The following is a 15,728-nucleotide window of genomic DNA, read 5'->3' on the forward strand; positions in this document are numbered from 1 at the left end:
CTCACTCTAAATCTGATGGCCTTGGGGGAATTCCCTGGTGGTCCAGTGGTTCGGTTCAGTTCAGTTCAGTCGCTCAGTCATGTCCGACTCTTTGCGACCCCATGAATTGCAGCACGCCAGGCCTCCCTGTCCATCACCAACTCCCGGACTCTGCTTTCATTGTTGAGGATATGGGAACTAAGATCCTGCAAACCAATCAAGCAGTCAATCAACCTGAAGGTCTTTGAGCCCAAGAACTTGGTGAGGAGGGAGGAGATATGTGAATATCAAAAACTGTATGAAGAAGTTTGTGTATGTGTGATCTTTAATCAGGATCCCTGGTTGCAAGTGACAGAAATCTTCTTAGGCAACAAGAAGACAAAACAGAGACATAGTGATTGCTTTACCTAACTGATGATCCAACGTATAAATAGGTTCTTCGTTGTTCTGAACAGAAATGAAAGGGATTGCATTACTCCTTAAATAGACTTTGCTAGAATTAAAATGTGAATTTTTATTTCTTTAGCTAGAATTATGATGGAATAATATCTTTGGAACTGCACTTCCCTCATTGTGGAGGAAACTAAGTTAAGTGAAAAAGGACAATTCTTGCCTTCAAAGGAGATTATCAGGTCCTATTAATTCTACCTCTGAAATAGTTCCTTTTATTTATTTTTTTTAGTATTTGAATGGTTGCATGCATGCTTTTTTTTAACATTTATTTTTATTTGGCTGCACCAGGTCTTAGTTTCAGTTGTGGCATATGGGATCTTTCGTTGCGGGAAGTGGGCACTAGTTTCCTGACCAAGGATTGAACCCTGGCCCCTTGCATTGGAAGTGCCCCGTCTTACCCACTGAGGAAGTCCCTCTGGTATTGTTTACTGTTTTGAAAATAGACATTGGTTCAATCCTTAGTCTGGGAACTGAAAATCCCACGAGCTGTGAGCCAAACCAGAAAACAAAAAACTCCTAAAACAGAAAGTATACATATATATACACACACACACATGACTGAGTCAATGTGCTGTACAGCAGATTGATTAAGAAAAAAAATTAGGGCCTCTCCATTTAGTGAGGCCAGGGTGGGGCCGAGAGGTGGGCGGGGTCTAGATAGGAAATAGGAGGGGCCAGATGGGCGTTGGGCGGGGCCTGGGAGATCCCGGGTTTCAGGGTGAACGCGCTGGTTCCACCTGGAAGTCAACGTCATGGTGTCCCCCGTGGTGTACTTGGTGGTGGCGGCTCTGCTTGTCGGGCTTATTCTGTTCCTGACTCGCAGCCGGGGTCGGGCGGCAGCAGGTAGGAGATGCCGCCGCGCCAGGGCCGCTGGGGCCCCGCGTCCTCTTATCTCCTCAGCCTCTGTAGGCCGTGGAGCCGCGGCTTATGCGCATGCGCGGACTTGCCAGGCGCCGCTGACCAGATCTCCGCGCCTTCCGTCTGCCGCAGGCCGCACGCCTGAGCATGCGTGCGTAAAGCGGCGACCATCAGGGCGCCGCAGTGCAGATGTCAGCTCGCGGACCGAGTGGCAGGGTCCCTACACCTTTTTCCTGGCCCCCAAAGAGAGCGTGCCTCTCATCTCCTCATCTCCTCCTCCCTGAGGGCCAGGCCCTGGCAGACACTACCATCCTTCAGCCGGGCAGCCCCCCGCTGCGTCCGTTGCGGGATCTACAGGGGTTTCCCATCCCTGCCAGGCCGGCTCCAGAGCAGCTGATGAGAAGGGGGCCACTAAGTGTTTTCTACCTACCTGCGAGCAGAAAAGAGTATGAGGTGGCTCCAGGAAGCTCTCTCCTTACCCCTCAAGAACGTTCACCCATGTGTTAACGCACCCTCCTTGTTTTGCACCCCGCCGGGAAGGCCGTGTCAGCTGCCAGGGCACGTAACAGATACACCTGTTATCCTCCACCCTGGCCCCCTCCCCATCATTTCTTTATCGGCATAAGAGTTTGTGTATATGTCCCTCCCCTTCCTTGGGCCTACAAGCTTTTCGGAGCATCTGCCAGGGGCAGGGGACAGAGAAGCTGAGGTAAGGCAAATAGCCAACAAGTCTTCCTGGGAGGAGAGACTTCCCCGTCGGGTCTGCTCTCTGATTGGAGTTCCAGATAAAACCGTGGCAGGTGGTGTTAGGCAAAAGATTAATACAGTCCTGCCGTGGGCATTCATTCAGATGAGGCCTGGAGAGTCAAGGTGGGCTTCTGGAAGAGGTAGAACAGCTCCATTGTGCAGGGTGGTAGTCTCCTGATGGGTCAGCTGAAAACATGGGGCCTTAAGAGGAAAGAAAGGTATCAACAGAGGTGGAAGGAAAGAAGTGCTCTTGCTGCATTGGACCAAGGTCAGGGTTTGGGTTATGAAAGACTCCACAGTCACGCTGAGAAATTAGGACTTTGTTGTGGCAGCAGGAGCTTGGAGGAAGTTGAGCAGAGGATGGTGAGGCTTCCAGGATGCTGTTCCCCCTGCCAAGAGGTGAGTTGGACTGCTAGAGAGAATCATGGTGCTTCACTTCCCTACAGCTGTCCAAGAGCCTTTGCACAATGAAGAGGTACCAGCAGTAGCAGGCCGAGTGACTCGGCCTCAGCCCCTAGAGCCCGAGGAGCAGAGAGCTACAGGCAGGCCCCGGCGCCGGAGAGACCTGGGCAGCCGCTTGCAGGCCCAGCGTCGAGCCCAGCGAGTGGCCTGGGCTGATGAGAATGAGGAGGAGCCCATCATCCAAGGTGAGAGGGGCCCAGCCTGGTGGAGAAGGGGCCTGGGTTAGAAGGTGAGGTGACCCCAAAGCTGGGCAAAAGAATGTGGTGTGAAGCCATAGTGTGGGAGGAATGTCTGGGAATCATTGGATCATAGGAGACACTTTGTTGTTGTTTAGTTGCTAAGTCGTGTCTGACTCTTTTGTGACTCAGTGGAGTCCACTGTCCTGGGATTTCCCAGGCAAGAATACTAGAGTGGGTTACCATTTCCTCCTCCAGGGGATCTTCCCAACCCAGAGACCGAACCCATGTCTCTGCATTGGCAGGTGGATTCTTTACCACTGAGCTACCAGGGAAGCCCCTAGGGGAGACTTAGGACCCATCCTTTGTTGCCTGGGGACTAGCAGCTCTGGACCCTGATCCCTATTCCATTGGGCCAACCCCTTCTTCCTTCATTTTGGCTCTCAGTGTCCAAACAGGAGGGCAGGAATCTTTAGAGTAACCTAGAAAATTCTTCAGTCCACTCCTTCTATCCCAGCACTCTTCCTTGTTGGGCACACTCATTCTCTGAGGGCTTCACTCAAGGACTCAAGTACCCTCTTTATGGCTATGTAGCGTTTAATGTTATCATCTGTTTTCTTGCCCCATGGTTCCCTCACCCCTCTCCCAAACCTAACACACACACATTTCTGCATGGCAGAGGCGTTAAAAGGAGAGCTGGGCTAGTGGTATTTGCAGGTGAGAAAGGAAATCCCCCTTGAGGAGAGCAACAAGAGATAAGGTGAATATCATCCATCTTCTGTGGCCAGGACCTGACGAGTCTTTCTCTTACCATACTCAGCCCAAGAGGAAGAAGACATAGAGAAGCCAGTGGAAACTCACTTGTCAGGGAAAATTGGAGCCAAGAAACTACGGAAGCTGGAGGAGAAACAAGCACGAAAGGCCCAGCGTGAGGCAAGTAGGAGGGATGGGGTGCAGCTCTGAGAGGTGGGAAAGGGCCCTGCCTTCCATGTCTCCTATGTAGCAGACCTTCCCCTCATTCTGGGTGGGTGTTTGATGCTTACCTGACTCTGTCTCCTGTAACCATGGTCTTTGGCCTGACCTGGCCTGTTTGGGAAGTGGGCAGGCTCTGACAGGAGGTGGAGATGTGCCAACTATGAAAGCCTTTCTCCAGGCAGAGGAGGCTGAGCGTGAGGAACGGAAACGCCTTGAGTCCCAGCGTGAAGCAGAGTGGAAGAAGGAGGAGGAACGGCTTCGCCTGGAGGAGGAGCAGAAGGTGAGCCAGGCCCCAGATGCTGACTTCTGTCTGCTGCCCAGGCAGCCTTGCTTCGTGTGTGTATGTGCGTGTGCATGCCCACGCACGCTCAGTGGTGTCCAAGTCTTTGTAACCCCATGGTCTGTAGGCCATCAGGCTCCTCTGTCCACGGAATTTTCTGGGAAAGAATACTGGAGCAGGTTGCCATTTCTTACTCCAAGGAATCTTCCCGATCAAACCCACATCTCTTGCATTTCTTGCATTAGCAGGTGAATTCTTTAGCACTAGCGCCACCTGGGAAGCCCTCTTGCTTCCCACGCCGCTTCCCTACACCTGCAGCCTAGGAGAGGGGCCGTGAGCCAGGTACAGGCTCTGATTTATTTGTTCCTGTGTTCTGGGCACAGCTTCTCTAAAGCTGCTGCTGAAAAATAAGCCTGAAACCGAAATTTTGTGCATGTAATTTATTGAACACACCTGAAGCATTTGAAGAACGTTGAGACAGAGTGGCTAAAGCAGGGTAAGGAAGAAGGAAAGGGGTCAGAGAGGTGAGGTGGGGTGGGGGGACTCTGAATCCTGAGGCCCTTTGGGCCACTAAAGAACATTGTAAGAGATGGTGGATCATATCTATAGCAGGTTCTGTTCAGGGCCTGGCATAGAGAAGATGCTTGGAGAATGGAGACCACTGCAGTAAGGGTGGTGAATCAGCCTTTGTTTGCCAGGTGCTTCCTTCCTTTTGAGAATCAGGTGCCCAGGAAGGGCACCACCGTAAAGTTGTGGGGTATATAGAGTAAGAGCCTGGGCTGCCCAGCTGGGAAGACCCCATAGACTGGTACCTTTGGCCTCTGATCGGCCTTGTTATTCAGGGACACTGGATGTCCGGAAAGCCTGGCTCTGGATGCTATGACAAATGGGCTGGAACACAGCAGAAGATTTCAGTCACTAAGTCATGTCCACCTCTGCGATCCTGTGGAGTGCAGCATGCCAGGCTCCTCTGTCCTCCACTGTCTCCCACAGTTTGCTCAAATTCATGTCCACTGAGTCAGTGATGGTATCTAACCATCTCATTCTCTGCTGCCACCTTCTCCTTTTGTCTTCAATCTTTCCCAGCCTCAGGGTTTACCTTTCTGAATATTGATTCTAATAATGCACCTAAAGTGCATTCTGGGGCTCTTCTCCCCTACACCCCAATTCCCTTACTATCAACATCATACCTTACACCTTACTGTGGTATATTTCTTACAACTAATAATAATTCATTATTAAGTGAATTTGACACATTATCGGGATTTCATTAGTTTTCCCCAAGTATCCTTTTTCTTTTCCAGGGTCCCATCCAGGATACCACGTTACACTTAGTTGTCATGTCTCCTTAGGTTCCTCTGAGTTGTGGTAGTTTCTCAGACTTTCCTTGCTTTTGATGACCTTGACAGTTTTGAGAACTGTTGGGAAAGTGTTTTGTAAAATGTCCCTCTGTTTGCATTTGGCTTATGTTACTGTCAAAGTTAGAATGGGGGTTATGGATTTCTGGGAGGAAGACCAGAGGTAGAGTGCCATCCTCAACGCAACATATCAAGGTTTCATGTTATCGACTTGGCTTATCACTTGTATGTTAACCTTGATCACCTGACCAAGATTATGTTTGCCAGATTTTCTCCACTTCTTATGGTTTCTTGGAAACAAGCTACTGCACAGCCCACACTTAAGAAGTAGGGAATTATGCTCCATCTACTTAAGAGGAGAGTATGTACATGAAATATTTGAAATTCATTTGTACAGATTTTTCTTTATTTACTCAATTGTTTATTTGTATACATGGACTTAGGAATATCTATTTTACACTTTGTGTTATAATCCAAGTGCTATCTTTTTTTTGGCCATGCCACATGGCTTGTGGAATCTTAGTTTCTCAATCAGGGACTGAACCCAGGCCTTCAGCAGTGAAAATGCAGAGTCCTAACCATCTGACTACCAGTGAAGTCCCATCCAATGCTATCTTATTTACTTTTTTGCTTAGATTGTTCTAGCTTTGGCTACTGGGAGTGCTTTTAGTTGGCCCCTGTTTACCTTTGACATACCCTTATTGTTTTTCTTCTTTGAGTACTTTCTTACTTTTGACGCTGAAAAATGTTCCAGGCTCATCCTATATATTCCATGTCACAGCTTTATCTTCATAGATTTTATCTATGAAGATAAAGATAGATCTTTCTGAAAATTCTGGAAAATGGATTGGTTTGGGGCAACACTGTTGCACTAGGTGGCGGTGGATGGATCAAGCAGTTTTCCAGGAGTTAAAGAAAGAAGTGGTAGATGGAGCCTCATTTCTGACCAGGGCAGCTGGCCAGATAGCTGTAAGATTCGCTAAGCCAAGGGTTCAGGAGGAGTACCAGATGTGTGGGGAGTAGATCACAGGGTCTTTCTGGGACATCATCAATTTGAGGTGCCTGTGAGATAGCCCAGTGGGTGTGCCATGTGGGCAGTCGTGTGTTTGGGAAGAGCGATTTGTGTAGGGATACAACAGCACCAATCACTGGCACTCAGATACCCTTACTATTAACATCATACTTTACTGTGGTGTATTTTTTATACTAGTAATAATACATTATTATTAAGTGAATTTAACACACTATTGGGATTTCATTCGTTTTTCATTAGGGCATAATTGATGCTGTGGGCATAGTGAGGTAGCCCAGAGTGTGGAGGAGAGAGAAAGGACTGGGCTGAGTGATGGAGGAGGTGGGAAGAATGACCAAAAAAACGGGGAAATCCAGGAGAGGGTAGGGTCTGAAAGCTGAGGGATGGAAGAGGAGATGGTAGGCTCTGCCCAAGGCCACTGAGAGGACCAGGGTATGAGGCCTGATGGTTGTCCCTTGGCTTTGGTGGGTAGAGGACATGGGTGAGGCCATAGCAGGACTTATTTTGGTGGAGCTGAGTGTGCAGAAGCCAGATTGGAGTGGGCTAGAGGGATGGTTGACTGATGGGAAATGGAACCTGAGTTTTGTTCACAAAGCTTGGACATGACAGGGCAGGATGTGGGAGGGGGTGGCTGGAGGATATTATAGGGCGTTCATGGCAGGATTTTCAGGGAGAGGGATGCTGAGCAGTATCTGGGAGGTGATAGAACTGATTGAGAAGAGGGATCGTGCTGTTTGGCTTAGGGGCCAGAGGGATCGAGGTCTTGAAGGAGCTCTGTCCCTGAGCTCTGTCTCTGGTCTCTGAGAGCAGCAAAGACCAAAACAGAGTAGGGTGGCCACTCTATCTGACTCTTGCCTCCTCTGTGTCCACAGGAAGAGGAGGAGAGGAAGGCCCAGGAGGAACAGGCCCAGCGGGAGCATGAAGAGTATCTGAAACTGAAGGAGACCTTCGTGGTGGAGGAGGAGGGTGTGGGCGAGACCATGACTGAGGAGCAGGTGGGTCCACCACCCCTGGGAAACGTTCCCTGAGCCCAGAAAGGCAGGACACCCCCATCTCAGACACCCCGTGGCTCCTCGCCTGCTTCCCTGGCCATCCAGTGAGAGGCGGGTGGGCATCAGAATCAGCAGGCTCTAGTGGCTGAGACCTTGTCTTTGGGAGAGGTGGTGCCTCTATCCCCTCCCCACAGGAGGCTCTGCTGCTCGCCTAGGTGGTTGGACAGGCACTCAGCTGGGCAGGTGGGTAGGCATAGACCCTTGTGGCCCCTGCCAGGGGGACTCTCATCTTGATTTCTCTGCTTCTCTAGTCCGATAGCTTCCTGGCCGAATTCATCAACTACATTAAGGTAAGAAATGCAGAGCAGAACCTGGGTGTCAGCTGCTGCTTCTTGTATGTATGTTGGGTTCATCTTCAGGGCCTGGAGGGGGTAGGCCCAAGCGGGGTCTGCACACATGTCACTCAGGCTTGTGCAGGAGTGGGCAGGTGGGCCTGCTAGGGTCCTGGCCAGGAAAGCCCCTTCTCCTCTGACCCCACAGGTGGGGAAGGACCTGATCTGTGTGGGAGGTACGAGCGCTTCCTCATGCTTGGGGTTTGACAGTTTCCCTGCTCTTCAGACCCCACGCTGAGTGAGTCATTGTGTTTTCAAGTTTCTTCACATGTGTTTTCTACCAGTTCTGTCATACTGAGGAGAAGCCACATCCCCTGCCACGTGTTCCTGACAAGGAACTCGGGTCTTCCGCGGGATCCTGGAGGATGTTTCCTTCGGAATCTAGGGCAGGGTAGCAGGTGTGCCCCCTTCTGTCTGCAGCTGCAGTGCGGGCCTCCTGAATACTGCTCCGGTTGCATAAGCGTGTCCTGCTCTGCTTTGCTGCTAAGCAACTTCTCTCCCACAAAGGATGCGATGAGGGGAGAGGTTTTCAAGTGCAGCTCAGGGGTGCAGAGGCGGCTGAGGGAAGGAGTACAGAGGGAGCGGAGGCGGTGGTGGGGGTGGTACTAGGAGTGCCAAGGAGCCAAGGCTTGCATAATCCCCCCCCCATCTCTCCCAGAAGAGAGCAGGGTTTAGACACCTCCTAGCTGCAAGGGGCTAGGCTCACAGCCTAGGGGCTGGGGGTTCCTGAGAGGGAGAAGGCTCCCTCAGACTATGACCATTCCTTTCTCATAGAGTCCATTTTCCACCCTGGCACACTTGATTGAGGGCTGCAACCCTGGGCAGGATATGTCACACTCTCCTGCTGCTATTTGGAGCTCACTGTCCCCACCCACTCAGTGGGCAGGAACACAGCCCAGAGTCTCTCTTCCAGGAAGCCCTCCTGCATCAACTTCAGTCCCCGCCTCCACAAGGCAGAGACCTGAGAACCCCCAGGGCAGTTCCCATCCTTGCTCTCAGCAGCTCTCTGGAGGGGCCATTTTCTGGTGTTTTCCAAGCTCTTTTGGAGTTCAGTAAAAGTTTCTCCAGCTTATGCTAGCTGATTGTCCCAAAGCTCCTGTTGTAGGGAAAAGGAGAACTTTCAAAACTCAACCTACCACCTTCCTCTTGGCTTAAGGAGATGGGCCCTTTCATCCTAGGGTTTCAGAACTAGAGGGACAGTTCTGTATGCAGCAGTTACATGAGGCTCAGCTGTAGTTTGATATTGTCGGTCCACTCTCCCTTCTGATTGGGTTGGGTTGGTTGATTGATTAGTTTTTCCAGACATACTTTTAGCGCCAACAACCCCTCAGGTTTTCAGGGACCACTTGGGGTGACTCCATAATCCCACTCTGAGCTGTTGCTGGGAGCCCAGCACCCACTCTCTGCTTTGTAGGTAAAGGCCAGCTGGCCAGGTCACCTGGTACTTGCCTACACCGTGGCCCAACTGCCATTCACTTGCCTCCCTGCTTACATATTCAGTTTGGCATTTCGAACAGTCTCACGCCATCTGCAGCTGGGGAGGTGTCACCATGTCAGTCCTCCCCCAGCTCATTTGCTGTGGAAGATTCACAGAAATGCAGAAGATTGCCTTCTCACAAGTCATGTGCTCTTTGTTTTGAGGGAAACGGGGCAGATGCAGGTAGAGCCCAGCAGTGGACCCTCAGCTGCACCCCCTGGGAACTAAAGTTTCTTCTGAGGGTGTGAGGGAAGCTTGTGGGCCCATGGCTGTGTGTGAAACTGGCTGGTGTTACTGACAGTTATCTTGAGGGCTCCTACAGTATGAAGAGGATGGTGACAGGAAGTACGGGCATGTCAGTGTTGTGGTGATATTCGGGCTAGGGAACAGTGAGCAAAGGTGAGGCGAGACTAGCTGCCTAGGTCCTGGCTTATTGGGGCTATTTATCTGCTCTGCTCTCCCCATTCTCACCTCCTTGGCGGGGCTGTGGGCCATGTCCTGTTCAACATTGCTTCTCCCACACCTTCTCACTGCCTGGTCCTGGCAAGTTCTCAGCAAACACAAGTCCCAGAAAAGGTATTTTTAAATAGCTTTTGGTGATTGTCATTCCTCCCCTTCATCTCTGTGGCGTTTCCTCTTCCAACCTGTCCAAGATATTAGAAAGACACCTCTGGTTGCAGAGGAGAAGCCGGCAGCTGTGCTTGGTTCTCCAGGTGTGTTTCTGTCTCAGGGTGGTCCACAAGCAGGGGAACAGGAGAGTTCATGAATGTGTATGTCTCTATATGGATGATTGGGAGAGTATGTGAGTAGTGTGTGAGGGGAACAAGGCTCTCCCGTAGGATCTGCACAGTGTGTGTCTAGCCACCCAGAGCAGAGCAGATCAGAACCGACTTCAGAGGGTTCCAGTGCTGAAAAGGATTTGCCCAAGCTCAGCCTTGCACCTTCTCCTCCTTTTGTTTGTAGCAGTCCAAGGTCGTGCTCTTGGAAGACCTGGCTTCCCAGGTGGGCCTACGTACCCAGGTAAGCCCTGCAAGGTGGCCTGTATGTGGAGTGCAGCCATGGAATATGTGTGGCTGTCAGAACAGGCCTCCCCTAAAGATGAAGAGTCTCAATGCCCCTTCCCCCCTACCCCCAACCAAGAGTGAGTATACTGTAGGAATCTTTTGTCACCCCAGGCATCCTGCCTTTATAACTAGTTGGAAAGCAGTCAGGGAGAAAAAAAGAAAAAGGTCTGAACCCCATCACTCCAGCAGCCCAAATCCAATTACCTAGACAGCTGTCCTACAACAGGCCATACCAGCCTCCTCAGCCAAATGTCGCCACTTCTCTTCTGGTTGGAAGGGAGCCTCTTTTGGGGTGGGGGGTGGGGGGGTCCTGCCAGACCCCAGGACCAGAGCCCCATCCCTCTAGGGCCCTCCAAAGGAGACACGTGGAGTCACATTGCAGGGTGGCCATGAGAAGGAGAGGAGAGGTTTAGTTGAGGTGGGAGGAAGGTTGTAGGTGCCTCTTCTGGGGGCGGCAGCGCCTGTCCCTACTCTGAGAACTGTTCTCCTCATAGGACACCATAAACCGCATCCAGGACCTGCTGGCTGAGGGGACTCTTACAGGTGAGAGGAGGACAGTGTCACTGCGGGCCCTGGCCTTGGGGAGCGTCTAGCCGTGTGGGGCTGCAAGGCTAGGATGAGCACCCCGGGTGGGGGAGCAGGGTACAAGGAGGGGCCCTGAGAAGGAGGATGCAGTTTAATGAGGAGGATCCCAAGGCCTGGTGATGGCTTTGGGTGACAGGACAAGCAAGGAAGCCTGATGTGACTCGCCAAAGTTGGATACAGCTGGGAAAGGCCAAGCAGGCAGACAGGAAGAGTGGGTGGGTCGCTGAGTATGTGGGGAGGGCTCAGCACCACAACCTGCATGTCCCCACAGGTGTGATTGACGACCGGGGCAAGTTCATCTACATAACCCCGGAGGAACTGGCTGCGGTGGCTAACTTCATCCGACAGCGGGGCCGGGTATCCATCACTGAGCTTGCCCAGGCCAGCAACTCCCTCATCGCCTGGGGCCGGGAGACCCCTGCTCAGGCCCCAGCCTGACCTAGGCCTTCCCTATTGGACTGAGAGCTGGCATGGCCTATCTGGCCATACATCTTTGTTCCTTCTCACCATCTTGGGGCAGATGGAGTGTGGCCAGGCAGTTACAGATTAAAGGCCCAATAAGTACTTGTGAGCTTGGTGTGGCTTGGTGTGGCAGAAGGCCTGGCCTGGGGTGCCAGATGAGCTGGTGAAAATCTCATTTTGGAATTTATCTTGGGGGTGGGGGTGGGGTCCTTTGGAAACAGATGCAAGTTCCATTGTTATGAATGCATGCGTTCAAAAAAACCTGATCATTTACTCTGTTCCTTTGTGCTCTGCAAGCCCAGTCCCCAAGGCCTGGATGCGGTCTTACTCCCCACCCCCCTACCTTACCAGAGCCATAGAGGGATTCCTCTTGGGCCGCATCTCCCCGAATTGAGGAAGGAGTTCTCACCATGAGAGCTCTTATGAAGAAGAGTTAATGAGAGGTGCCACAGATAAGAGTCCTAGAAAACATCAGCCTTAAGAGGGAGGGAAGGGAGGTCAGGGAGGAGAGAGGCTGGGCCAGCTGCTTGTGGGACAGGGAGAAAGAAGGGGAAGACCTGCTTGAGCTGGATGGAATTGTGCAGTGGAGGGACCTTGCTTTATATAGGACTTCACATGAATTCAGTTCTACGTTCTTGACAAGAAGTTTGAAAGGTGTGGGCGATTCCACCCACTGGGGGATGTAAGGACCATATGTTCAGGAGTAGGTGTGAGATGGGAGATGTGTGTCTCCCATAGGGTCAGTCAGTGGTTCCTGTGGGCTATTCAAGGCATGAGCTTCCTGCTGTGCTGAGGGTGAGGCATGTGTTTAAATGTGTATTTTTTATGCAACATGGCCCCTAAACACAACCACCTACTTAACTCTGGTGCCTGGTGGAGAAAGAGGCAGCTTTCTGTTCCAGTCCAGGAGGAAACTACCTACGTGGACGGTGATGGGGAGATAGGGCATCAGGCTCCCAGAACAGACCCTTCCTGAGGGATTATCAAGGGTGATTTTGACTCATTTGATTCTGTAAGCAAAAACTATAGAACTTATATTCCAAGTGTGGCGGGACTCTGGTACTTCAGTCAGTGATGGGCTGAAAAGTGCTACCTGCATTGTTTGGAAGGCAAGTGGGAGCTCACAGTCTAGGAAGAAGGAAGAACTAGACATAGATAACCACAGTGTAAGAGAGAGAAAATCCAAGGGGAAGAGAGGAGCTGGCTTACAGTCAGAGCAGTGGCTCTCAGCCCTGGTTGCTCATTAAAACCACCTGGGGAGCATACCCCACTCTCATGCCAGGCTGTACCCTGGACCAGTTCAGTCAGAATCTCTAAGGATGGGCCCAGAGAGAATCAGTAAGAGATTCCAATGAGTAACCAAGGTTGAGAGCTGGTGGTGGAGGTGGGGTGGAAAGGCAGGCTGAAAAGTTGCAAGTAATTAAAATCCATAGTGGAGAGGGCTTCCATCCTTTCCCTCAGCTACTGCCATCCACATAATAAGACAGCGATGGCAGCCCCAGCCACTACATTCTATCCTCAGGACACTGCCCATACGGTAGGAGTGTGAAAAAGGCATAACCCTTCCTCCTATCCCAGAAGTCTTCTAAGATTCTTTATGTTCCAACAGCTTAGTGTGGAGAAGAACCTGTAATCCTTTGTTCATTATTTAGTAATCAGTCTACTAGTCTAACAAATTTATTAAATGAATACTCTTCCAGACAGTAAGTGATTAGTGTTTCAACAACTAATAGATGAAAACTTCCAGGTTTAACCACTTGGACAAATTTTCATGCAAATATTAATTATTATTTAAATACTTCTAAGAATTTAAACTCCCCAAGTGAGTACAGTTGATCAACAACAGAATGTTGGGTGCACTGGCTGGCCCTCAACACAGGCAAATATCTGCCTGTGTAACTTATGGCCAGTCCTCTATCCAAAGTTCCTCCATATCTGTGGTTCTGCATCTGCAGGTTCAGTCAACCACAGATTGTGCTGCACCATAGTATTTATGCTGGAAAAAATCGCCTCATAAGTGGATTCAAGCAGTTCAAACCCATTTTGTTCAAGGGCCAGCTGTATATGAAATTATTTTTAAATACTTTTATACCTTAAAAAGTTGACCAGACACACAACGGTTACATTACTGATCTGTACTTGCATTGCTAAAACTGATTATAAACATTTCAGTTCACTGGATTTACATTTGCTTATTCACTAGCTCTGTTTTCACTTATATTTTTTTCCGGAGGGTACAGTTTTCCCTTATCCTGAAGCACGAAGGTGATTATTTCAACTGGCGGAGGGTAGAAATGACTGGAGGCTGGTGATTCAGAACCAGAGACCCATCTGAGTCCTCAACATGTTTTGTGGCTCCTCTTTCAAAGATTTTTCCTTTTCTGTCAGGAACTCTAGACTGATGGCTTCAACCAACCAGATAAGTTTTGGAGTTTGTAACCCCTAAATTACACAGTGCTTGTTGTGCTTCTTACAGATGCCTCATCTTCACAGCCCAGCCCAACAGGTCTATTTTGAAAGCACTTTGCTCGCAGTAGAGTTTGGTTCTTTCACAGCTTTTCTTTCTGGGGCCTCATCATGCAGTAGATAGGGTCTTAGATTGCTGACCAGAGATGGACCCTGCGCCCCTTGCAGTGGAAGTGCAGATTCTTAACCACTGGACCAGAGGGAAGTTCCATAGCATTTCTTTTTTAATGCACCTTCAAGGTGTATTGAAAAGCAGTGGTTGGAGAACCATGTAATAAACTCGTCTTTTCAAAGTAGTTGTTTACAAAATTTATCAAAAGTTTAAAAACTATTAAATACTGAGTATGAATGAGGCAGGTTCCCCAGTGAACCACAGTAAATAAAACATGGCCTCATCCACAGGTGGGGGCAGGGCAGTGCTATTAATATAACAGGGAGACGGTCAGTTATCCAGCCAACAGGTGCGTGGGCTATACTCACAAGGAGAGGCCTGTGCTGAGGGGAAGCCAGGTGTACAGAATGTAAAGATTTATCGTTCACACAATAAACTGGAAAATTCTGAAAGAGATGGGAATACCAGACCACCTAATCTCCCTCTTGAGAAACCTATATGCAGGTCAGGAAGCAACAGTTAGCACTGGACATAGAACAACAGACTGGTTCCAAATAGGAAAAGAAGTACGTCAAGGCTGTATATTGTCACCCTGCTTATTTAACTTCTATGCAGAGTCCATCATGAGAAACGCTGGGCTGGAAGAAGCACAAGCTGGAATGAAGATTGCCAGGAGAAATATCAATAACCTCAGATATGCAGATGACACCACCCTTATGGCAGAAAGTGAAGAGGAACTAAAAAGCCTCTTGATGAAAGTGAAAGAGGAGAGTGAAAAAGTTGGCTTAAAGCTCAACATTCAGAAAACAAAGATCATGGCATCCGGTCCCATCACTTCATAGGAAATAGATGGGGAAACAGTGGAAACAGTGTCCGACTTTATTTTTGGGGGCTCCAAGATCACTGCAGATGGTGACTGCAGCCATGAAGTTAAAAGACGCTTATTCCTTGGAAGGAAAGTTATGACCAACCTGGATAGTATATTCAAAAGCAGAGACATGACATTGCCAACAAAGGTCTGTCTAGTCAAGGCTATGGTTTTTCCTGTGGTCATGCATGAATGTGAGAGTTGGACTGTGAAGAAGGCTGAGTGCCGAAGAATTGATGCGTTTGAACTGTGGTGTTGGAGAAGACTCTTGAGAGTCCCTTGGACTGCAAGGAGATCCAACCAATCCATTCTGAAGGAGATCAGCTCTGGGATTTCTTTGGAAGGACTGATGCTAAAGCTGAAACTCCAGTACTTTGGCCACCTCATGCGAAGAGTTGACTCATTGGAAAAGACTCTGATGCTGGGAGGGATTGTGGGCAGGAGGAGAAGGGGACGACAGAGGATGAGAAGGCTGGATGGCGTCACTGACTCAATGAACGTGAGTCTGAGTGAACTCTGGGAATTGGTGATGGACAGGGAGGCCTGCTGCTGCTGCTGCTACTGCTGCTGCTGCTGCTGCTACTGCTGCTGCTGCTGCTGCTACTGCTGCTGCTGCTGCTGCTGCTAAGTCGCTTCAGCCATGTCCAACTGTGCGACCCCATAGACAGCAGCCCACCAGGCTCCCCCGTCCCTGGGATTCTCCAGGCAAGAACATGGAGTGGGTTGCCATTTCCTTCTCCAACAGGGAGGCCTGGCGTGCTGCAATTCATGGGGTCACAAAGAGTCAGACACGACTGAGCGACTGAACTAAACTGACTGAGGGACATGGAGTGTTGGGTGGAAAAAAGGGAATGTTGGGGTCAAAGATGAGAGAAGGTGTAAAGGGAGCTTGGGACCCAGTAAGGAAGAGCTGAGCCCAGAGATTTGGGCTATATTTGGTAAAGGGTCAGGGGGATGTTTAATTAGTGTTTTAAATCACTAACTCATTT

General features: G+C 50.0%; 1 protein-coding gene across 1 annotated transcript; it reads left to right on the forward strand.

The window, feature by feature from the left end:
* Positions 1-1,129: 1,129 nt before the first annotated feature.
* Positions 1,130-11,395, forward strand: DDRGK1 (DDRGK domain containing 1). Its single transcript, XM_052650746.1, has 9 exons — positions 1,130-1,275; positions 2,484-2,684; positions 3,496-3,612; positions 3,833-3,930; positions 7,194-7,316; positions 7,625-7,663; positions 10,146-10,202; positions 10,741-10,789; positions 11,103-11,395. Exons 1-9 carry the CDS (start codon positions 1,185-1,187, stop codon positions 11,267-11,269), a joined length of 942 nt encoding a protein of 313 aa, XP_052506706.1. The 5' UTR covers positions 1,130-1,184; the 3' UTR covers positions 11,270-11,395.
* Positions 11,396-15,728: the final 4,333 nt, after the last annotated feature.

Source organism: Budorcas taxicolor, chromosome 13, assembly GCF_023091745.1.
Source record: "Budorcas taxicolor isolate Tak-1 chromosome 13, Takin1.1, whole genome shotgun sequence".
NCBI classification, from domain to species: Eukaryota; Metazoa; Chordata; class Mammalia; order Artiodactyla; family Bovidae; genus Budorcas; species Budorcas taxicolor.

Coding starts and splice junctions, on each gene's coding strand:
- DDRGK1 (XM_052650746.1), top strand. CDS start 1,185: ATGGTGTCCCCCGTGGTGTACTTGGTGGTGGCGGCTCTGCTTGTCGGG. Junction 3,613..3,832: donor AAAGGCCCAGCGTGAGGCAA/GTAGGAGGGATG, acceptor TTCTCCAGGCAG/AGGAGGCTGAGCGTGAGGAA. Junction 10,790..11,102: donor GGCTGAGGGGACTCTTACAG/GTGAGAGGAGGA, acceptor ATGTCCCCACAG/GTGTGATTGACGACCGGGGC.